The 25,051-nt window shown below is 44.7% G+C and overlaps 1 protein-coding gene and 1 long non-coding RNA gene across 3 annotated transcripts in view; one reads left to right on the forward strand and one right to left on the reverse strand.

Annotated features, from left to right (window-relative positions):
- Window positions 1–17,818, reverse strand: part of LOC130357834 (uncharacterized) — a 108,067-nt gene extending 90,249 nt beyond the window's left edge. The window contains exon 1 of the long non-coding RNA XR_008889290.1: window positions 17,743–17,818. This is a non-coding gene — a long non-coding RNA (uncharacterized LOC130357834). The remainder of the gene's footprint in view (window positions 1–17,742) is intronic.
- AGA (aspartylglucosaminidase) overlaps window positions 17,487–25,051 on the forward strand; it is a 44,609-nt gene continuing 37,044 nt past the window's right edge. The window contains exons 1-2 of one of the 2 annotated variants that reach the window (XM_056560556.1): window positions 17,487–17,693; window positions 19,640–19,793. In XM_056560556.1, the coding sequence (XP_056416531.1) occupies window positions 17,567–17,693; window positions 19,640–19,793 (281 nt within the window). In that variant the 5' untranslated portion in view covers window positions 17,487–17,566. The remainder of the gene's footprint in view (window positions 17,694–19,639; window positions 19,794–25,051) is intronic. The other variant, XM_056560562.1, reaches the window with a different exon arrangement.

Below are 25,051 nucleotides of genomic sequence, written 5' to 3' on the forward strand. Positions count from 1 at the left end.
TTAGTTTTACATTGGCAGCATTGGGCATTGATATAAAGCCATAAATTTGGCAAGGTTTTTTTATTTTTATTTTTTTTACGGCGTTCATCATGCGGGTTGAATAATGTGACAGTCTTATTGCTTGGGTTGTTACGGAAGCGGCAATACCAAATATGTTTATATAATTTTTTGGGGGGAGGGAAAGTGAGATTGTGTGTTTTTTTTCTTTATTTATTATTTATTTACTGTATTTATTTATTTTACTTTATTTTTTTTATTTTTTTTTTACTGTCCCACTAGTGGACTTGACACTTATAATGCATTGCATTATCCCTATCAGTGTTACACTGACAGCTGTCAAGGTTTCACTGATATGCATAGCAGATTAGACTCGTGCAGAGCCTGATCGGCTTTCGTAGCCAGCTAACTAGAGGCTGTTCGGAGGTCCCTGGTTGCAATGGCTACTAATGAGAGCCGTTGATCGCATCGCAGGGTCTCATTGGAAGGGGTTAGCTGTCAGGAACGAAGCGCATCTCCACTCCTGACAGTTACGGCAGGTGCTCGGCGATATGCAATCGCCGACCCCCACCGCCGATCATTGCCCGCACACCCGTGGCACCATGATCGTGAATGGACGTACATATACGTCCATTTGCAGGAAGGGGTTAAATTTGGTATTATCGCTCTCACACTGTCTGATAATGGTCATTAAAAGATCAATATAGCACCTTATGGCAAATAATTCACTAATTATCTGAAAAAAAGAAAAATGGTCTATGCTATAAGAAGAGTGCAAAGGCCCTGAAACTGAGCTGCAGCACATGGGCAAGACCAGGACAGGATCCAATTTGAACAGGTCTCACCATGGTCCACAAAAGAAAATGAGTGCACATGCTCAGCGTCATATCCAGAGATGGACTTTGGGAAATAGATGTATGAGTGCTGCCAGCATCGCTGTAGAAGTAGAAGGGGGGGGGGGGGGTTCAGCCTGTGCTCAGACCATACGCAGCACACTGAGCAAACTGCATCAAATTGGCTGTCAACCCAGAATGAAGCCTTTTCTAAATATGAAGCACAAGAAAGCCCACAGTTTGCTAAAGACAATTAGACTAATGACATGGATTACTGGAACCATGCCCTGTGGTATGATGAGACCAAGATAACCTTATTTGGTTCAGGTGGTGTCAAGAGTGTGTAGATGCAATCAGGTGAGGAGGAGGTAGCCAGAAAAAGCAATTTGCCAAGGTTGGATAACCCCTTTAAATGGGTACTCCGGTGGAAAACATCTTACCCCCTATCAAAAGGATCGTGACGGATCTCCGCTCAGTGCCGGATGACTGGTGACTACAGCCGCCACTCCCACTCCATTCATGTCTATGGGAGGTGGCGTGACGGCTTGTAAGTAGCCATCACGCCTCCTCCCATAGACCTGAATGGAGGGGGCGCGGCAGCTGTAGTCACCAGTCATCCGACACTGAGCGGAGTTCACTTCGTGCACAGATAACCGGGGTGCCGCACTGGCGATAGTGGAGGTCCACAGCGGCAGGATTCCCTTTTGATAGGAGATAAGATGTTTTGCGCCGGTGTACCCCTTTAAGCTGCTCCATTAGGCGTTTACAGGGTAATTGGCTATTGGCATATGATGCAGGTGTACTTTTTTTTTTCTTATCATGATTTTCCATATTCTTTTAAATAATAATGTTCTGACTGATCTCACTGACTTAAAGTAAAGGTCAGTTTTTGTGTCTCCCTGAATGATAGAGGTGATTATAAGCAGGATTTTTAGGCTCCCTGTAGTCTAGCTATTACAGGGTTTTGTGTGGTATAACAGCTTCCATGATGTGTCTCATCTAATGACCAGTTTTTGTGTGGGCAGATAATACAAGCATGTGCGTGGAACTCAAGCAGGAAGAATTTCCTAGCTTACAACTTAAACTCTGCAAAGTAAAGGAACTCAAAGAAAATAAACAAATTAAACTTTTCATTTGGAAAGTAGTTTTGCAGAATTAAAGTTGAAGTCAATTTAATAATATTTCAAAATGTCAATACCTGCTTCTAAAAGCGTGCCTTTCACTTATTGCCTCTGGCTACAGAATGACTGTAAATATATTTAAAAAATCCAGGGAAAGATTAGGCTTTGAAGGTAGGTATAGTAGCACCTGGTTTGCTCATAAAATCATCAAGATTCTTCTCGTACATTCTTAGTGCTTATATTTAGATTCTCATAAAAGACCTTTTAAGCTTCGTGCAGTACACTGCAGCCAAAAGGCTGAGAAGCAAAATGTCAATATATAATTAAGAAGATCATGTAAACTCTAATCCTATTGTTCCCAGCAGGAGAACAGTAGGTTTGAATAGGATACCTTGTTGAATACATACAGCCTATGAAACCTTGTGCCTTGTATAATAATGCCATAAGGAGTTAGCATTTGTTTATTTCTTTGTTGGATGCTTTGATTTCCCTAATACCCAAACCACGAATGTACTTTTATTATCTCTGCACTCCCATGGTGGCTCAAGGGTTCTAACACTTTTTGGTGCCAAAAAATCTTGGATGTGAGATTGTAAGTTATTATTGAATTCAGTAACCATGTAAACTGGTAAAGAAATAGCATACATATATCCCCTTGTTTCTAATAAACTTCCAGAAATACTGCTCTTTTTATTTCATTTTGGCTTTAACATTTATCAGTGTATTAATACTTCTACCTTAACATATTGTGTGCTATTTAGAGAAGTTAGAAAAACAGTTTATTTGTGATGACCACAAATTGTAAGTGCATACAACCACACATGGACATTCAGTAATGCCGCATGATATGACACTGTAATCCTCCACTATGATACCTTTTAGGCGGTTGTCCAGACACTGTTATTTTTTTATAATGATGCCCAGGGAGGTGGGCATTTAGGTGAACCCTTTAGGTGTTTCACAGAAATGAAAGCAGTGGTGGCAGAATTATCTTTATTTTTGGCAGATATTTCATTTTAATCAATTTTTCTTTAACTCAATATGTATACCCCTAATTCAATGTTTTTAGAAATATTCCATACATGGCCCTTGTGCGCTACTTGACCGACACATAGGCCCCAGACATGAAGGAGCCACTAGTGAATTTTGGGGCCTCCCTTTATTTAGGATATTATCAAGGTGCAGAGGTCTTGGGGTGCCAACATATAAATACTGACATACGGTTGTATCTTATTAGCTACCTGGGTGACAGTGTACAGTTGAAGCTCCATTCACTCCCAGCACAAGTCCATAATGGTTAAAAATGCACACAAAGTCAGTATTCGTGCTTATAAGTCACATACTTTATCTTCAGCTTGTTTCATACAAAACTTTCAAAACTGGATCAAAGTACAACATTAAACATATTCACCCAAGTGCTCATCGCATATTACTTCACGGATGTAGAATAATCTCAACAGTCCTTTGCTCCAGCCGAAGCTTCCATTAGACGCCGTACATCCAGCCTTTTCTTTCGGACAGACAATAGAGGCTCCCATAGCTGTGAGCCACTTCAGCAACGTTTCAGGATTCACTCCCTTTCTTAAGCCTGTTGATCGTGCACCCACCACCAGTTACATACAAGTAAGAGTATTGCGAGATCTCATGTCTAAAAGTTAAAATCATGTACAAAACATAGTTTCAATATAAATATGTGGAAATACAGTATCATCATCAAAACAGTATTAAAATTACAAAAAAAAACATTAAAATTGCAGTTTTCATTCATCCCATAAGGAGCCAGTGCACTAAGTCTAGTAATCCAAAATACTTCCCGTTTAGAGTAACCTCCTTTTAACCTCTTTGCTACCAGATCTCCAAATTTTCCCATCCATCCATCTCAGATTGCAGACTTGATGCCCATTCTCAACAAAGTGTCTTGCCACGCTTGTTCCACCATATTTAGTACTCTCAGCTTCCCTATCATGTTTCGATTTCTTGGCAAAATTAGTGATTGAGTGTTTGTGTTCATTAATCCTCACTCTTATTGGTCTTGCTGTCTGCCCAATATAAACCTTGCCGCACGGGCACTTCACCAAGAATACTACTTGTTTTGTTTCACAGGTGAACCAACCCCGGATTGGAAACAATATACACTTCCTAGGGTGTGCCACCTTGTCTCTTTTATAATTAAACTACAGTTTTGGCAATAACTACATGGGAATATGCCCCTCTTTTTAGCTTTCAAAAACATTTTTCTTGACATTTCCTTCTTTTTGAGGTCCGATGTTACCAAATAATCCCCAACGGATTTGCCTCTGTGATATACAAAGCGTGGTTTATGTTTAAACAAGCACCCATATTTCATGCCCTCCTTCTGCATTCCCCAGTACTTACAGATCATATTGTTCACCATTTTAGAATGCCCATCAAAGGTGGAAAAATACACAATGTCCACACTTTTCTAATTTTCCGTACCATCTTTCTTTCTCCTTAATACCTCCCTTGGTATGCTGTCTATTATCTTTCCTGCTTCCTCCACACTCTTTTTCTCATACCCTCTTTGTATAAATTTCTCCTCCAGTTTCTCTTTATTTTTTTCATAATCCCTCTGTGTATTACAAATCCTCTTACCATCAGTCCTTTGGGCACTCCTCTGAAATCCTGAGGTGCATATCCACGTTCCTATGGAGCAAATTGTTGCAATCTGTCTCTTTTGTATATAATGATGTTTCCAATCTATTACCGATCTTTTTAATACTCACATGAAGATAATGAATCTCGCTCAAGCTACATTCACAAGTAAATTCTACAAATGGGTGACAGCCATTGAGAACGCTGACATACTCATCCACCTCCGAACGTGTGCCCGTCCATAGGAACGTACTCTCTCTCTCAAATTTATCCATAAAAATATTTGCTAGACTGGGGGGCCACTGGGGAAGCCATTGAAGTCCCTATAAAAACCTTCCCCAAATCACGGGCAAGTCCATTCACCTCTTAATGACACAGGGCGTACCCGTTCGCCCCCGTTCCAGAGTCCTTAAGGACTCAGGGCGTACATGTACAGGTTATCCGGGGACCGGGGAAATCATTCAGCAGGCATCCCATGCCACTGCCTGGGGTGGACCCTAAGTCAATTCAGACCAGCGATCTGCAGCAATTCCAGGTCATACGGGTCGATTCAGGGGGATCGGGGTGGTATAAGACAGCCTCGATCTCCCTGAAGGCATAGGAGTGAGGTGGCAACTCACTGAGTTGCTGCCTAGAAACATTTGGAGGGCCACAGTTTGGAGATCACTATACAGTGGTCTCTAAACTGTAGTCCTCCAGATGTTGCAAAACTACAAACTTCTGTCTTCGCAACATCTGGAGGGCTACAGTTTAGAGACCACTGTATAGTGTTCTCTAAACTGTGGCCCTCTAGATCTTGCAAAACTACAACTCCCACCATGCCCACACAGAAGTTTGCTGTCTGGGCATGCTGGGATCTGTAGTTTTGCAACATTTGGAGGGCCACAGTTTGGAGATTATTGTGTGGTGGTCTCTAAATTTGTGGTCCTCCAAGTGTTGCATAACTACAACTCCCAGCATGCACGAACAGCAAACGGCTGTCTCGGCATGCTGGGAGTTGAAGTTGCATGCCTCCAGCTGTTGCATAACTACAACTCCCAGCATGCCCTTCGGCGATCAGTACATGCTGGGAGTTGTAGTTTTGAAACAGCTGGAGGCACACTGGTTGGAAAAAACTGAGTTATGTAAAAGAACCTAACTCAAGGTTTTCCAACCACTGTGCCTCCAGCTGTTGCAAAACTACAACTCCCAGCATGAATGGTCTGTCAGTGCATGCTGGAAGTTGTAATTTTGCAACAGATGGAGGTTTGTCGTCCCCCCCCCCCCCCTATATGAATGTACAGAGTGCATTCGCACTGGCAGGGGTTTACAGTGAATTTGATACTTCATGTTTGAGCTGCGGCAGTGTTTCCAAAACGGAGGCTTCAGCTGTTGCAAAACAACAACTCTCAGAATTGCCAGACAGCCACTGACTGTTCAGGCATGCTGGGAGTTTAGAAACAGCTGGAGTCACCCTGTTTGGGAATCACTGGCATAGAATATTTTTGGAAGCAGAGGCAATTGTAAAGCCCGATTCACACAGCAGAATTTCCGCTCATCCAAGCATAAATTCTGCAGAAGTGTGAATGGGAGTGTGGACTCCCATAGAAGTGTATTAAGCTTTCATCTGAGGAGGAATTCCGCTTGAGGAAATTCTGCCGTGTGAATAGGGCCTAACATTTGCATCTGAGTCTGCCCCCATGCAAATCCCTAATTTAGGCCTCAAATGCGCATGGCGCTCTCTCACTTCAGAGCCCTGTCATATTTCAAGGAAACAGTTTAGGGCCACAAATGGGGTATTTCTGTACTCGTGAGCAATTGAGTTACAAATTTTGGGGGCTTTTTCCCCTTCTACCCTGTATGAAAAGGAAAAGTTGGGGTCTACACCAACCTGTTAGTGTAAAAAAATGTAACATTTGACACTAACATGCTGGTGTTGCCCCATACTTTTCATTTTCACAAGAGGTAAAAGAAAAAAAAAAATAGTACGGAAATAGTCCATATGTGGACGTAAAATTCTCTGTGGGCGCACAACATGGCTTAGGAGTGAGAGCATGCCACGTACATTTGAAGCCTAAATTCGTGATTTGCACAGGGGTGGCTGATTTTACAGCAGTTCTGACATAAACGCAGAAAAATAAATAACCACATGTGACCCCATTTTGGAAACTACACCCCTTACGGAACGTAACAAGGGATAGTGAGCCTTAACACCCCACAGGTGTTTGACAAATTTTCGTTAAAGTTGGATGGGAAAATGAAAAAAAATGTTTTCACTAAAATGCTGGTGTTACCCAAAATTTTTCATTTTCACAAGGGAAAATAGGAAAAAAGCCCAGCATAAATTATAACCACATTTCTCCTGAGTAAGAACATACCCCATACATGGATGCAAATTGCTGTGCGGGCGCACTACAATACTCAGAAGAAAAGGAGCGCCATTGAGCGTTTGGAGAGAAAATTTGTCCGGAATTGTAGGCCACGTGTGTTTACAAAGCCCCCATGTTGCAAGAACAATGGACCACCCCCCAATGTTACCCCATTTTGGAAACTACACCCCTCACCTAATGTAATAAGGGGTACAGTGAGCATTTACGCCCCACAGGTGTCTGACAGATTTTTGGAACAGTGGTCCGTGAAAATGAAAAATTTAATTTTTCATTTGCACAGCCCACTGTTCCAAAGATCTGTCAAATGCCAGTGGGGTGTAAATTCTCACTGCACCACTTATTACATTCTGTGAGGGGTGTAGTTTTCAAAATGGGCCACATGTGGGAGGTCAACTGTTCTGGCACCACGGGGGCTTTGTAAACACACATGGCCCCCGACTTCCATTCCAAACAAATTCTCTCTCCAAAAGCTCAAAGGCGCTCATTCTCTTCTGAGCATTGTAGTTCGCCCGCAGAGCACTTTTACATCAACATATGGGTTATTTCCATACTCAGAAGAGATGGTGTTACAAATTTTAGGGGGCATTTTCTCCTATTACCCCTTGTAAAAATTTAAAATTTGGGGAAAAAACCAGCATTTTTGTGAACATTTTTTTTTTCTATTTACACATCCGACTTTAATGAAAACAGGGGAGCAGAAATGCACAGGGTTCATACAGGGGAGCAGAAATGCACATGATTCATACAGGGACGTAGAAATGCATGGGGTTCATACAGGGAAGTAGAAATGCACAGGGTTCATACAGCGAATGTAGAGATGCATGGGGTACATATAGGGAAGAAGAGATGCATGGGGTTCATACAGGGAAGTAGAAATGCATGGGGTTCATATAGGGAAGCAGAAATGCATGGGGTTTATACTGGGAAGCAGAAATGCAATGGGTTCATACAGGGAAGTAGAAATGCACGGGGTTCATACAGGGAAGCAGAAATGCATGGGGTTCATACAGGGAAGTAGAAATGCATGGGGTTCATACAGGGAAGTAGAAATGCACGGGGTTCATACAGGGAAACAGAAATGCACAGGGTTCATACAGGGAAGCAGAGATGCACGGGGTTCATACATGGAAGCAGAGATGCACGGGGTTGTATAACTACAACTCCCAGTATGCACTGACAGATTGCACATGCTGGGAGTTGTAGTTTTGGAACAGCTGGAGGCACACTGGTGGGGAAGCACTGAGTTAGGTTCTGTTACCTAACTGGGTGTTTTCTCCCCAGCATGCCTCCCAGCATGCACTGATAGCCGAAGGAAATTCTGGGAGTTGTAGATATGCAACAGCTGGAGGCACACAAATACAACTCTCAGCATGCCCAGACAGCAATTTGCTGTTCGTGCATGCTGGGAGCCCCCAGGCATTGGCATGGGATGCCTGCTGAACGATTTCAGCAGGCATCTCGTTCCGTTCACCGCCCGGTCACCAGTGGTGAACGGAAACGCTGTGGGCGTTCAGGTACGCCCTTGGTCCTACACAGGTTAATGATTTAATATAAAACTCCACTTGCAGAATGCTGCAAGTGTAGATTTCAATTGTCGGCCGCCACCAAAATCCGTTTTCCCCTCCTTCTGAATTTCCCCTGGATGAAGCTGTACATGCTACAGTGTTATTTCTCCTGTACGTCCCTCCTGACACGATTTTCTCTCAAAGCTGCTGTGCAATGAATGCTGACATGAAGGCCTCTGTACAAACCCTGTTCATTTCTGCTCCCCTGTATGGACCCCATGCATTTCTGCTTCCCTGTATGAACCCTGTGCATTTCTGCTTCCCTGTGTGAACCCTGTGCATTTCTGCTCCCCTGTATGGACCCCATGCATTTCTGCTTCCCTGTATGAACCCTGTGCATTTCTACTCCCCAATATGATCCCCGTGCACCTCTGCTTCCCTGTATGAACCCCGTGCATCTCTGCTTCCCTGTATCAACCCCGTGCATCTCTGCTTCCCTGTATGAACCCCGTGCATCTCTGCTTCCCTGTATGAACCCTGTGCATTTCTACTCCCCAATATGATCCCCGTGCACCTCTGCTTCCCTGTATGAACCCCATGCATCTCTGCTTCCCTGTATGAACCCCGTGCATCTCTGCTTCCCTGTATGAACCCCGTGCATCTCTGCTTCTCTGTATGAACCCCGTGCATTTCTACGTCCCTGTATGAACCCCGTTAATTTCTGCTTCCCTGTATGAACCCCGTTAATTTCTGCTTCCCTGTATTAACCCCCTGCATTTCTGCTTCCCTATATGTGCCCCGTGCATTTCTACTCCCCTGTATGAACCCTGTGCATTTCTGCTCCCCTGTATGAACCCCGTCCATTTCTGCTTCCCTGTATGAACCCTGTGCATTTCTGCTTCCCTGTATAGACCCTGTGCATTTTGCTCCCCTGTATGAGCCCCGTGCATCTCTGCTCCCTTGTATGAACCCCATGCATTTCTTTGTCCCTGTATGATCCCTGTGTATTTCTGCTTCCCTGTATGAACACTGACATAGAAATGCACAGGGTTCATACAGTGATATTCATGTCCTGTACAAACCCCATGCATTTCTATGTCCTCTTTATGGGGCAAATGAACACCCCATGAAAAAGCAGAAACCAGCCCGTGCAGTTCATCCTTCCCCTTGCAGCCCGAGGAAACCTGCGTTATACACAGCACACTAATATAACTCAGCCCTGGTTGGGATACACTGGATTACACACACAAAAGGGACTACAACTTCCAGCATGTGTCATTCAGGAGTCTTCAGTCTGTGGTATAACACCAGCATGCTGCCTCTGTAGTGTCCTGGTGGTTGTAGTTCACCACACCTCTACAGGGAATACACCAATGTTTCCCAACCAGGGTGTCTCCAGGTGTTGCAAAACTGTTGGGAAACACTAGCATACAAACACATGACAGGGACTACAACTCCCAGCATGTGTCATTCAGGAGTCTTCAGTCTGTGGTATATCACCAGCATGCTGCCTATGTAGTCTCCTGGGGGTTGTAGTTAACAACATCTCTATTGTCCCTATGTAGTCTCCTGGGAGTTGTAGTTCACCACACCTCTACAGGGCATACACCAGTGTTTCCAAACCAGGGTGGCTCCAGTTGTTCAAAAAGTACTACTACCAGCATTCCCTGGTTGGGAAACACTAGCATTCACACACATAAAAGGGACTACAACTCCCAGCATGTGTCATTCAGGAGTCTCGTCCCCCCACCACCTCCTTCACACATAGAAATCATCCCCATTCTATAACCATCCCCCTGCAGTCTATACATCCCCAGCCCGTGCACTTTGTCATCCTCCCCTGCTGTCTTATTTCTCCAGTGCAGACCTGCATCCTCCGAAGGCAGAGCAGGGGGAGGGGAGATGCGTGTAGTATGTCTCCCCCCCCCCCTTATCCCCAGCCAGTGCAGTATGTCCCCTCATCCCCAGCCCGTGCACTATGTCCCCCCCCCCCTTATCCCCAGCCCGTGCAGTATGTCCCTTTCACACATAGAAATCATAAGGCAGGGGGGATGAGGAGCCATGTACGTCCTCTCTCGCCTGCTCTGCCTTCTTTCTGCCATGCAGGCCTGCGTCCTCTGGGAGGGGGAGATGAGGGGGGCGTCGCTTGGGGGCGCAGCTTCTTTCTTCCCTGCAGACCTGAGTCTACTGCCTTTGCTCCACCCAGCTTTAGCTTTGGAAACCTTCGGAGAGCTGAGGGGAGGAGCGGTCGCAAGTCTGCACTGGTCGCAAGTTTCCACCTCACACCGGCGTGACTGTGACGCGCAGCACCGCCTCCAAAACTCACTGGACACATATGGCTGCCACCGGAAAGCCTTGTGTGTATGGTGAGCGAGGGATATGCAGCGTATTTCCAGCTGCTGCTGCAGATTTTGCTCAGTGTGAAATACGCTGCACATACGGCAAGTGGGAACGTGCCCTTAACCCCTTCAGGACGGAGCCCATTTTGGCCTTAAGGACCGGAGCGTTTTTTGCACATCTGACCACTGTCACTTTAAACATTAATAACTCTGGAATGCTTTTAGTTATCATTCTGATTCCGAGATTGTTTTTTCGTGACATATTCTACTTTAACATAGTGGTAAATTTTAAATCGATACTTGCATCCTTTCTTGGTGAAAAATCCGTAAATTTGATGAAAAATTTAAAAATTTTGCATTTTTCTAACTTTGAAGCTCTCTGCTTGTAAGGAAAATGGATATTCCGAATACCTTTTTTTTTGGTTCACATATACAATATGTCTACTTTATGTTTGCATCATAAAATTGATGAGTTTTTACTTTTCGAAGACACCAGAGGGCTTCAACGGTCAGCAGCAATTTTCCGATTTTTCACAAAATTTTCAAACTCAGTATTTTTCAGGGACCAGTTCAGGTTTGAAGTGGATTTGAAGGGTCTTCATATTAGAAATACCCCATAAATGACCCCATTATAAAAACTACACCCCCCAAAGTATTCAAAATGACATTCAGTCAGCGTTTTAACCCTTTAGGTGTTTCACACGAATGGCAGCAAAGTGAAGGAGAAAATTCACAATCTTCATTTTTTACACTTACATGTTCTTGTAGACCCAATTTTTGAATTTTTACAAGGGGTAAAAGGACAAAATTTTTACTTGTGTTTGTAGCCCAATTTCTCTCGAGTAAGCACATACCTCATATGTCTATGTAAAGTGTTCGGCGGGCGCAGTAGAGGGCTCCGAAGGGAAGGAGCGACAAGGGGATTTTGGAGAGTACATTTTTCTGAAATGGTTTTTGGGGGGCATGTCACCTTTAGGAAGCCCTTATGGTGCCAGAACAGCAAAAAAAAAACCACATGGCATACCATTTTGGAAACTAGACCCCTCGGGGAATGTAACATGGGATAAAGTGAACCTTAATACCCCACAGGTGTTTCACGACTTTTGCAAATGTAAAAAAAAAAAAATATTTTTACCTAAAATGCATGTTTTCCCAAAATTTTTTAATTTTTAAAAAGGGTGATAGCAGAAAATACCCCTTAAAATTTGAAGCCCAATTTCTCCCGATTCAGAAAACACCCCATATGGGGGTGAAAAGTGCTCTGCTGGCGCACTACAGGTCTCGGAAGAGAAGGAGTCACATTTGGCTTTTTGAAAGCAAATTTTGCTCTGGGGGCATGCCGCATTTAGGAAGCCCCTATGGTGCCAGGACAGCAAAAAAAAAAAACACATGGCATATCATTTTGGAAACTAGACCCCTCGGGGAACGTAACAAGGGGTTAAGTGAACCTTTATACCCCACCGGTGTTTCATGACTTTTGCATATGTAAAAAAAAAAAAAATTTTTTTTTTACCTAAAATGCTTGTTTTCCCAAAAATTTTACATTTTTAAAAAGGGTAAAAGCAGAAAATACCCCCCAAAATTTGTAACACAATTTCTCCCGAGTACGGCGATACCCCATATGTCACCCTAAACTGTTGCCTTGAAATACGACAGGGCTCCAAAGTGAGAGCGCCATGCGCATTTGAGGCCTAAATTAGGGACTTGCATAGGGGTGGACATAGGGGTATTCTACGCCAGTGATTCCCAAACAGGGTGCCTCCAGCTGTTGCAAAACTCCCAGCATGCCTGGACAGTCAACGGCTGTCCGACAATACTGGGAGTTGTTTTGCAACAACGGGAGGCTCCGTTCTGGAAACAGTGGCGTACCAGACGTTTTTCATTTTTATTGGGGAGGGGAGGGGGGCTGTGTAGGGGTATGTGTATATGTAGTGTTTTTTACTTTTTATTTTTTGTTAGTGTAGTGTAGTGTTTTTAGGGTACAGTCGCACGGGCGGGGGTTCACAGTAGTTTCTCGCTGGCAGTTTGAGCTGCAGCAGAAAGTTTGCGGCAGCTCAAACTTGCAGCCAGATACTTACTGTAATCCTCCGCCCATGTGAGTGTACCCTGTACGTTCACATTGGGGGGGGGACATCCAGCTGTTGCATAACTACAACTCCCAGCATGCCCGTTGGCTGTTGGTGACTGCTGAGAGTTGTAGTTTTGCAACAACTGTAGGCACACTGGTTATGTATCACTGAGTTTGTGACCTAACTCAGTGTTTCACAACCAGTGTGCCTCCAGCTGTTGCAAAACTACAACTCCCAGCATGTACGGTGCATGGTGTACGGTGACTGCTGAGAGTTGTAGTTTGCAACAGCTGGAGGCACACCGGTCGTGAAACACTGAGTTAGGTAAAAAAAAACTCTGAGTTTCACAACCAGTGTTCCTTCAGCTGTTGCAAAACTACAACTCTCAGCAGTCACCGACAGCCAACGGGCATGCTGGGAGTTGTAGTTATGCAACCAGCAGATGCACCACTACAACTCCCAGCATGCACTTTAGCTATTTGTGCAAGCTGGGAGTTGTAGTTATACAACAGCTGAAGGTACACTTTTCCATAGAAAAAATGTGCCTCCAGCTGTTGCAAAACCATAAGTCCCAGCATGCCCATAAGGGAATGCTGGGAGTTGTGGTGGTCTGCCTCCTGCTGTTGCATAACTACAGCTCCCAGCATGCCCTTTTTGCATGCTGGGAGCTGTTGCTAAGCAACAGCAGGAGGCTGTCACTCACCTCCAACGATCCTGCCGCACAGGTCAGTCCCTCGTCGTCACCGCCGCCGCCGCTGCTCCTGGGGCCCCGATCCCAACATTGACGCCGGGGATCGGGGTCCCCAGCACCCGGGGTGCACGTCCCGCACCCGCTCACGCCCTCCAGAAGAGGGGCGGAGCGGGTGCGGGAGTGACACCCGCAGCAGGCGCCCTGATTGGTCGGCCGGTAAACCGGCCGACGAATCAGGGCGATCGTGAGGTGCCACCTCACCCCTGCAGGCTCTGGCTGTTCGGGGCCGTCAGAGACGGCCCCGAACAGCCAGTAATTCCCGGTCACCGGGTCACTGGAGACCCGATTGACCCGGAATCGCCGCAGATCGCTGGACTGAATTGTCCAGCGATCTGCGGCGATCGCCGACATGGGGGGGGCATAATGACCCCCCTGGGCGATATGCCGGGATGCCTGCTGAACGATTTCAGCAGGCATCCGGCTCCGGTCCCCAACCGGCTAGCGGTGGGGGACGGAATTCCCACGGGCGTATGGATACGCCCTCGGTCCTTAAGGACTCGGGATGCAAGGCGTATTCATACGCCCTATGTCCTGAAGAGGTTAAACATACAAATTTTGGTGCATGTAGTTATAATTTTTTTAAAGTAGTAAAATAAAATAAAACCTACATAAATTAGGTATCCTTGTAACCATATGGACCTACAGAATAAAGATAACGTGTCATTTGTACTGACAAGTGCACTGCGTAGAATCGGAAGCTCCCAAAATTGACAAAATGTTTAGGTTTTTTTTGCCCCACAAATATTTATTTTCTGGTTTTGCTGTAGATTTTATGGTGAAATTATTGATTTGTGGGGCAAAGTAGGATTAGTGAAGCAAAAAACAAGCCCCCATATGGCTCTGTATGTGGAAAATTTAGAGCTTTTTGATTTTTAGAAGGTGAGAAGGAAAAAATGAAAGTGTGAAATTGAAAAATGGCCTGAGAGAGAAGGGGTTAAAGGAGATATCCAGTGCTGAAAAAGGTATCCCTATCCTAAGGATAGGGGAATAGTTTCAGATCGTGGGGGGGGGGTTCAAGTGCTGGGGCCCCCCGCGATCTCCTGTACGAGGCCCCGGAAGCGTGTTGACCACTGCACAAAGTGGCGGCTGACACGCACCCTCAATACAACTCTATGGCAGAGCCGGATCGCTGCCTTCGGCAATCTCCGGCTCTGTCAAAGCGATGTATTGAGGGTGCGTCTCAGCCACCGCTTTGAGCGGTGGTCGACACCCGCTATCTAGCCAGTGAGCCGGGGCCCCGTACAGGGGATCGCGGAGGACCCAAGCGGTTGGACCCCCAGCAATCTGAAACTATTCTACAGGGTGGGTCATTTATATGGATAAACCTTAATAAAATGGGAATGGTCGGTGAGATTAACTTCCTGTTTGTGGCACATTAGTATATGTGAGGGGGGAAACTTTTCAAGATGGGTGGTGACCATGGTGACCATTTTAAAGTCGGCCATTTTGAATCCAACTTTTGTTTTTCAATAGGAAGAGGGTCATGTGACACATCAAACGTATTGGGAATTTCACAAGAAAAACAATGATGTGCTTGGTTTTAACATAACTTTATTCTTTCATGAGTTATTTACAAGTTTCTGACCACTTATAAAATGTGTTCAATGTGCTGCCCATTGTGTTGGATTGTCAATGCAACCCTCTTCTCCCACTTTTCACACACTGATAGCAACACCGCAGGAGAAATGCTAGCACAGGCTTCCAGTATCCGTAGTTTCAGGTAGGGATCGACCGATTATCGGTATGGCCGATATTATCGGCCGATAATCACGATTTTGGGCATTATCGGTATCGGCAATTATCTTGTCGATAAGCCGATAATGCCCCGCCCCCACCGCACCGCGACCGCCACCCCCCCCGGCCCCCGACCCGCCACACCGCGTCGCACCCCCCACCGTGATGCTGGGCGGTATACCGGTATGGATTTTTGCCCATACCACTATATCGGTCGGGCCCCTCCCCCACCCTCCGAGTCAATAAAAAAATTATACTTACCCGTAATGGGGGTGGTCCGGGCCATCCATCCTTCCTGTAGTGTCCGGGGGCGTTCTGGGTGAAGAGAGAACTGGTTCGGGCTGTCCTTCTTCTCCGGCAGTCACTGCGCAGCGGCGTCTATGCAGCGTTACTAGGCCGGAGCCTGCCCGGAGTGGAGAAGATGACCACCGGAGAAGAAGGACAGCCCGGACCGGTTCACCCTCCACCCGGAACGCCCCCGGACACTACAGGAAGGATGGATGGCCCGGACCACCCTGACAGGTAGGGGGAGAGAAGCGGGTGGTGGCGGTGGCGGCCTATGGCCCCGCAAAAGCCACTGCAGATAATTGATTTAAAGCGCCCGCTTTAAATCAATGATCTGCAGCGGTGTCGCAGGGGGTTAAATAGCCGATAACTTATACCGGAATATTGGTATAAGTTATCGGCTATCGCCCCTAACCTGCACCGATTATCGGTATCGGCCCTAAAAAAAAGATATCGGTCGATCCCTAGTTTCAGGTGCGGCAGAATGGACAAAACAAAAATTGGAACAGGACCCTCAGTTTACACAGAAGATTTTGTTCAGTGATGAGGCAAACTTTTATGTGAATGGGGAAGTTAACTCACAAAACCACCGCTATTGGTCTGACAGTAACCCACATTAGATAGATCCCTCCAAGACTGTTGGAACACAAAAATTGATTGTATGGTGTGGTATATGGGGTACAAAGATAGTGGGGCCATTCTTCATCAATAGAAACCTCAAGGCCACTGGATATGCGAAATTGCTACATGATGATGTGTTTCCCTCTTTATGCACTGAAGCTGGCACGTTCCCTGAGTTTTTCCAGAAAGATGGTGAACCACCACATTATGGGTGTCAAGTCTGAGCATTCCTAGATGAACAGTTTCCTGGAAAGTGGATTGGTCATCGTGGGCCAGTTGAATGGCCCCCAAGGTCTCCCGATCTGACCCCCTTAAACTTTTATCTTTGGGGTCATCTGAAGGCAATTGTCTATACTGTGAAGATACGAGATGTGCAGCACCTGAAACTACGGATACTGGAAGCCTGTGCTAGCATTTCTCCTGCGGTGTTGCTATCAGTGTGTGAAGAGTGGGAGAAGAGGGTTGCATTGACAATCCAACACAATGGGCAGAAACTTGAACACATTTTATAAGTGGTCAGAAACATGTAAATAACTCCTGAAAGAATAACATTACGTTAAAACCAAGCACATCATTGTTTTTCTTGTTAAATTCCCAATAAGTTTGATGTGTCACATGACCCTCTTCCTATTGAAAAAAACAAAAGCTGGATTCAAAATGTCCGACTTCAAAATGGCCGCCATGGTCACTACCCATCTTGAAGTTTCTCCCCTCACATATACTAATGTGCCACAAACAGGAAGTTAATATCACCAAACATTCCCATTTTATTAAGGTGTATCCATATAAATGGCCCACCCTGTACTATCCTTAGTTTTTCAGCACTGGACTACCCCTTTAATGTGGCATTTAGAGCGTAAGCTCCATTGGGAACATACGCGGTAGTTCCGCACAGCACTGTGTAATATGTAGGCACTATATAGGGGAATTATTAGGGCAGTAGGTTGTGCTGGGCCAGGCTGTATTATAACAGTATATATCGTCACTCCACTGGGCGCTGTGTGGCAGATGTATCAAAACCTGTGTAGAGAAAGAATTGTGCAGTTGTCCATAGCAACCAATCAGATTGCTTCTTTTTTTTTCAGCGGCCTATTTAAAAATGAAAGAAGCTATCTAATTGGTTGCTATAGCAACTGCACCATTCTTCTTCTCCACAAGTTTTGATAAATCTCCCCCTATATATCTATCCCTAATATGACTGCTGCCTATGAGGCTCCCATATACACCTATAAAATCCCGTTCTCTTACGAATGTTATAAGGCTCCCGTACACAGCCTCTCCCTGAGCCGTCTTCCGCCCTCCGAGTACACAGCTGTATTTCCGGTATAGATGGAGGGCGGCAGCAGCAGCTCCACGGTGCTGTACGTGCTGGCGGCTCAGCTATATGCCGTATACTCGCAACCCCCGCTACCCCTGGTCGTCACCACATGGCCCTTCCACAGCGCCACCCAGGCAGGTGAGGCAAGGAGCGGCCGTGTTACTGCTGTCTGTGGGGTATACCCTACCTAGACACTGGACCGGGGCATGAAGTATCGCGATATTACGTAATGCTGTCGCTGTGTGACTGTATGTGAGGATTCCCAGCTCAGGTCACTGTATAGACTAATCCATCACGTGACCCACTAGAGGGGTCTCCGAGCTGTGCTCCAACCTTATCAGCAAACAGTGTCCCTCCCTAGTTATACCAAGAGGGAAAATACCACAGTATTCTGTGTTGTGACTTTTCTATAATTTTAGATCAGTATTTATCCACCAGGGTGCTTAAAGCCATTGCAAAACTACAACTCCCAGCATGCCCAGACAGCCTTTGGCTGTCTGGGCATGCTGGGATTTGTAGTTTTGCAAGAGCTGCAGGCTGCATGGTTGGGAAACATATTATCCATTTATTGCTGGCACTCTACCTGTTCCTTTCATTGGAGTTGTTAAAGGAGTCGTCCAGTGGTGAACAACTTATCCCCCATAGGATAGGGGATAAGTTGCAGATCGTGGGGGACCCTAAGATCTACCGAAACATGTTCATTCTTTTGGCGGAATTACATGCGTACTGCATTGCCGTCAATGGTGATGGCGCAGGGCCGTAAAATCGCACTGCTGAAGGTTTTTTTAGACGACTGCCAGATGGAATCCCTGCCTGCAGTGTGAACCTAACCTTAAAGGGGTACTCCGGCGTTTAGACATCTTATCCCCTATCCAAAGGATAGGGGATAAGATGCCTGATCGCAGGGGTCCTGCCGCTGGGGATCCCCCGTAATCTTGCACGCAGCACCCCAGTTAAAATCAGTCCCCGGAGCATGTTTGCTCCGGGTCTGATTACCTGCGACCACTGGGCAGGCGGCGTGTGACGTCCACTCTGCCCCTCAATGCAAGCCTATAGTGATTTTGTCAGTACTGGTCCAGCACATATGTAAAGGCCAGCCTTTAAATGGGCACTGTCACCAAACCTTTTCTTGATATGTTGTAGTACTTATATACTACAACATATCTCTAATATAAATCCATAATTTTTTATTTTTTTATTTGTTTATTTAAATTTTGAAAACCGGCCACTAGGGGTCTCCCTCCTAGTGGTCAGCTGCAGGCTGGCGTGACGTTACGCTTGAATCCGGACCGATGTCAGCTGGGCAATCGGTCCTAATTCATTCAGCCTGCGCTCGCTCCCTGCCTGTCAGACAGGCAGGAGCGAGCATTGGCTCCCTGGCCTCAGACGCCGGCCCTGCCTCCCGGAATATACGCGCCGCCGCTGCTGCTGCTCTGCACTCGGGTATGGCTTTTGCAGGGTGGGGGGAGAGCGGGGTTCGGGGTAGTGCTGCCTCCCTGACAAAACTATTGTTTTCAATGGGGGGGGGGGAGGGGAGAGAGCGGGGTTCAGGGTAGCGCCGCGGCCCTAACAAAGTTATTGTTTTCAACACAGGGTGCCCCCAGTTGTTTCACCACTATAACTCCCAGCATGCCCTGACAGCCAATAGATGTCAGGGCAAGCTGGAAGTTGTAGTGGTGAAACAGCGGAGTTGTAGTGGTGAAACAGCTGGAGGCTGTATAGGTGAACTAAGGGCAGAAGTCAGCCCCCCCCAGCAGGCACCAGTGACGTTGCGCCTGCTGGGGAAGCCTGCCTGGTAAGTGAGCACACTACCAGGCAGACAAAAAGCCATTTCTCAGATAGCAAAAAAAAAATTAAAGGCAGGGAGGGGGTTAGGGATAGATGGGCAATGGGCAGGGACCAAAAAAAAAAAAGGATGGTGGGAGTTAACCCTGTGCCAGACGAATAGGGTCCCATGAATAGGCATATACGCCCATAGATATTCTAGCACACGGGTCAAGCTAGCCAGATCCCGAAGAACCAAGTGATGTCTGCCCGTTCTTCCAATATGCAGTGACTAAGGTTGTGCTCTTCTTGTTCCTCAGCTTGGAAAGCTCTGTCGGCTGGTGGGTCTGCCCTGGATGCTGTAGAGAAGGGCTGTGCCCAGTGCGAGGTTGACCAGTGTGATGGCACTGTGGGATATGGAGGGAGCCCTGATGAATCTGGAGAAACAACACTGGATGCTATGATCATGAATGGGTAACAACAATGTATTTCTCTACATCTTGCAGTTTAGGGTATTGGAGAGGAATTAACTCAAGTAAGTCCACTCGCTTATTCTGCTCCAGATAAGTCAGTTCCATTGACTTTAATGGATTTTCCACAGCCTTGTTCACACTGAGGAATCCGGGAGTAAAAGCCCATTGAAGTCAACAGGACTTTTTTTCTGCAGACAGGGTACATTCACACGTACAGGATCCTGCACAGATTTGATGCACAGGATTTTCTGATGCAGATTTCAATGTAAACTAAATGACTGAGCACAGCTTCTAATTGGCAGTTTCAAATCATGCGCACCAAATCTGAGCAGGATCCTGTACATGTGAATAGACGCACAAAATGAGTTTCGCACGGAATCCCATGTGGAAATTCCGCATGAATTCCACACAAGGAAGCAAATGGTGTTTAAAAAAATAAATAAAAATAAAATAAAAACTGACCGTTATTATACCTCTTCAATTCCACTACAATTCTGCAGTGTGAACATACCCTAACATTGCACTTTTTTTTTTTTTTCATTTATCTGCCAGCACTCAGGTTACATATTACCGTCCTCATGTACACAGTAATGCCCTGGGCACAGACCTGCACAGCAATGCACAGAGTAGAATTTATCATTGGTTTTATCCTGTTTTTGTGGGGTTTATTTCTCGCAGTTGCCGTTAATAGATTTTTGCTTTAGAAGCTTTTTCTAACATTGTGTCGTTATGCTATAGTCTGGCTAATTTTTTGCCGTGGATTTAGCATAGGGAATTTTTCGCAAAGCTACATCAACCCAGACCTGGTTTCCAAAACTAGCCGTGGACAGCAGTCGTAAAAAGTTGCACGTTTTGGCACAACAGTTTACAAAGTGGCAGAAAAAGTCACCGAAGTGGAACCATACAAAGTGGCGTAATGAAATGTAATTGCAAAAAAATGGATACCAGTGCCATATTTTTCACATGCCCTGCACCATTTAATAAATTTGGCACACGTACCCATTACCACCACACAAATTAAAGGTGAACAAAATTTGTTCACCTACAGCACCCTTGATAAATCCCCCCCCCCAATAGGGTATGTAGCTCTCTAGTGTAGAGCCATAAAGCCTCTGAGCCCTGTATGAAGATATGCTTTGCTTCTGAAGGAATATACAATTAAAGGGGTACTCTGGTGGAATATATAAATATATATATATATATATATATATATATATATATATATATAACCTTTTTGTGTTGTTCACAGTGCTCTCTGCCGACACCTGATGCCCGTCACAGGAACTGTCCAGAGCAGTAGAAAATCCCCATAGCAAACGTATGCTGCTCTGGACAGTTCCTGACACGGACAGAGGTGCCAGCAGAGAGCACTGTGGACAACACAAAAAAGTAATTGCTAAAGTAAAGGATTTCCCCTGTAGCATACAGCTGCTAAAAAGTACTAAAAGGATTAAGATTTTTTTTAATAGAAGTAATTTACAAATCTGTTTAACTTTCTGGCACCAGTTCATAAAAAAAAAAAAAAAAAAAAAAAAAAGTTTCCACGGGAGTACCCCTTTAATTTTATTTCTTCTGGATGCAGATGATTTGTATGAAACCGAAGACACATGGAGGTACACTAGAGGCCCCATGCAGAAAACTCTTTTAGGGCTCCATTAACCCTTTAACGACCAATCCAAATTTTTTTATTTACCTCCTATGTATGTCCTGTATCTCCGAATGCTCCTATTGAGATGCATGGAGGGGGGGTAGTCAACCTTGCGCTCTGTGCACTGGGACAGTTAGGTGCTGTTCTGGAGATCTGACGGTCAGAATGCCCATGAACAGACATTTATCCCCTATCCTGTGCACAGGGGATAAGTTGCCAAACACGAGAGTACCCCTTTAACTTTTTTTTTTTTTTTGAAAATGCTAAAAATTTACCCCATAGCTTATTTATTTTTCTGTCCATGGGGCTGCAGGAGGACTTATATTTTTCGCCATGATCTTTTGTTTATCAGTACCATGGTTGTTTACAGTGAACTTTTGGAAGGCTTTGTATTCATTTTTAATGATTCATGTTGCAGGGACACCAAATATGTAAACTTTTTTTTTTTTTTAACGATTCTATATTAGAAAAATGGGGAAAAGGGGCGTGATTAGAATTCTTATTAGGGGGTGGATATATATAATCTCCAAAAGAAAGGATCACAGCACACATGGAAGTTCAATAAAGTGCAGTGTTTATTGCATCCTCACAACACAAAGTGCTCTCGCCTCCTTTCTCAAGCATAGCAAGTGAATCAAATAGGAGGTTCTTAAATATCCCCTGAAAAGTGTACATCAATCAATAAAAGTGCATAACATCATAATTTAAAAATTTTACAATTATCAAAGTATTAAAATATTCATCAAACTATTATAGTGCATAATCTACAGGGTGGGCCATTTATATGGACACACCTTAATAAAATGGGAATGGTTGGTGATATTAACTTCCTGTTTGTGGCCCATTAGTAAATGTGAGGGGGGGAAACTTTTCAAGATGGGTGGTGACCATGGCGGCTATTTTGAATCCAACTTTAGTTTTTTCAATAAGAAGAGGATCATGTGACAATCAATCTTATTGGGAATTTCACAAGAAAAACAATGATGTGCTTGGTTTTAACGTAACATTATTCTTTCATGAGTTATTTACAAGTTTCTGACCACTTATAAAATGTGTTCAATGTGCTGCCCATTGTGTTGGATTGTCAATGCAACCCTCTTCTCCCACTCTTCCCACACTAATAGCAACACCGCAGGAGAAATGCTAGCACAGGCTTCCAGTATGAGTTGTTTCAGGTGCTGCACATCTCGTATCTTCACAGTATAGACAATTGCGTTCAGATGACCCCAAAGATAAAAGTCTAAGGGGGTCAGATCGGGAGACCTTGGGGGCCATTCAACTGGCCCACCATGACCAATGCACTTTCCAGGAAACGGTTCATCTAGGAATGCTCGGACCTGACACCCATAATGTGGTGGTGCACCATCTTACTGGAAAAACTCAGGGAACGTGCCAGCTTCAGTGCATAAAGAGGGAAACACATCATCATGTAGCAATTTCGCATATCCAGTGGCCTTGAGGTTTCCATTGATGAAGAATGGCCCCACTATCTTTGTACCCCATATACCACACCATACCATCAATTTTTGTGTTCCAACAGTCTTGGAGGGATCTATCCAATGTATGAGCATTCCTAGATGAACAGTTTCCTGGAAAGTGGATTGGTCATCATGGGCCAGTTGAATGGCCCCCAAGGTCTCCCGATCTGACCCCCTTAGACTTTTATCTTTGGGGTCATCTGAAGGCAATTGTCTATGCTGTGAAGATACGAGATGTGCAGCACCTGAAACTACGGATACTGGAAGCCTGTGCTAGCATTTCTCCTGCGGTGTAGCTATCAGTGTGTGAAGAGTGGGAGAAGAGGGTTGCATTAGCAATCCAACACAAAGGGCAGCACATTGAACACATTTTATAAGTGATCAGAAACTTTTAAATAACTCATGAAAGAATAAAGTTACGTTAGAACCAAGCACATCATTGTTTTTCTTGTGAAATTCTCAATAAGTTTGATGTGTCACATGACCCTCTCCCTATTGAAAAAACAAAATTTGGATTCAAAATGGCCGCCATGGTCACACCCATCTTGAAAAGTTCCCCCCTCACATATACTAATGTGCCACAAACAGGAAGTTAATATCACCAACCATTCCCATTTTATTAAGGCTTATCCATATAAATGGCCCACCCTGTAGTACAAATAGTGCAAAATTTCAGAGGAGTGTTACTCCAAATAGGTGCCAGTGTAAAGTGCATGATGAAAAACAAATATAATTGATGCTGGAGTAATTAAAAAGCGGACACTCACCACTGTACCCGGCTTCTTAATACACACAAACCACACTAGCGTGGATAAAAGATCAGTGCGCAGGCGCTAGGTAAAAAGGCCCACGTCAGGAAGAGGGCGGATTGCTGCAACCAATAAAAACAAAGCATCATGGTAACCATGGTAATGGTAACTCATTCAGTACACGCATGCGCCCCGATCCCTTCTGTCATGTTACAAGTGGGCCTAGGCATAGTTTTGGGGCAAATCACAATAGACCCTTCCTTCACACCTGCAGCACCTCCTATAGTCCACACCAGGTAGGTGTCCAAACATCAGCGTCCATGGATGCCTGGACAGGTCAGCTGACATCAGTCAAGATAGGACGATCACTACTAGGACAGAAACGTCATCCAATAAACTGTTAGGACCCTACCCTATTGGTCCCCAGTACGGGGGAGGTTCTGCTGCTGGTGTCCTGGTCTTTTCTGTGATCCCCAATAGCCTAAGAATACACCGTGAAAAGGTATAGATTGGCAATCCGACTTGATCCCAAAATATAGATGTCTTCTAGTAAGAAAAATATATATGCTGGTCAGTGTGGAGGTGTTCCCCAGTAGAATGTCGGATATCTGTGAATAAGCAATAAAAAGTAAAATTGGATGTTGTCAAATGATAGGATTCACTCAATATGTCAATTCACATACAAATACCAATAATACATCAGAATATATATATATATATATATATATATATATATATATATATATATATATATATATATAGTATTACTTTTTTTTAATTTATTTTTTTTAACAAATTTCAATTATTTTTCTCATAGCAGCATTTACCAAGGTGGGCGAAAGCCATTGGTTTTGTCCCTCCCCAGTCTTTCGGGTACCCTGGTGGTGGTGGGTACCGGGATAATAGTTGAGGGTTAGCACTAACTGTATTTGAGGCCAATGTTACACCCTGGCTTAGTTATGGACTCTGAGATGTCTTCCACTACTAAGCCTTTAAGGTAATTTGATTAAGAAAAAAAACAAAAACATTATTATTTTTTTGTTATAAAAAACACTCCCTCCACAGTCCTCGCTTATCATTTTATTGAAAACAACAAAAAAAAAAAAAACGTCCACTTAATCTGAAATAGTCCTTTGCATTCACGAACAAGAAGAAAAAAAATATCCATAAAATGCAAAAAAGGGTTGGCCTTCTGTAAACAAATGTGAACAGAGCCTGTCTTACCACCCCTGTGTAGTCCCACCTCTAGTGACATCATCACTAGAGGCAGGGCTACATAGAAACAGGCCAGAGCAGGAACAAAGGGAGGGTAAGTGGATATCTCTGCTCACATATATAGTATACAGCCATCTTTATAGATGGCCGTATACTGTATTCCCCCCCC

This window comes from Hyla sarda, chromosome 1, assembly GCF_029499605.1.
Source record: "Hyla sarda isolate aHylSar1 chromosome 1, aHylSar1.hap1, whole genome shotgun sequence".
In the NCBI taxonomy this organism is placed as follows: Eukaryota; Metazoa; Chordata; class Amphibia; order Anura; family Hylidae; genus Hyla; species Hyla sarda.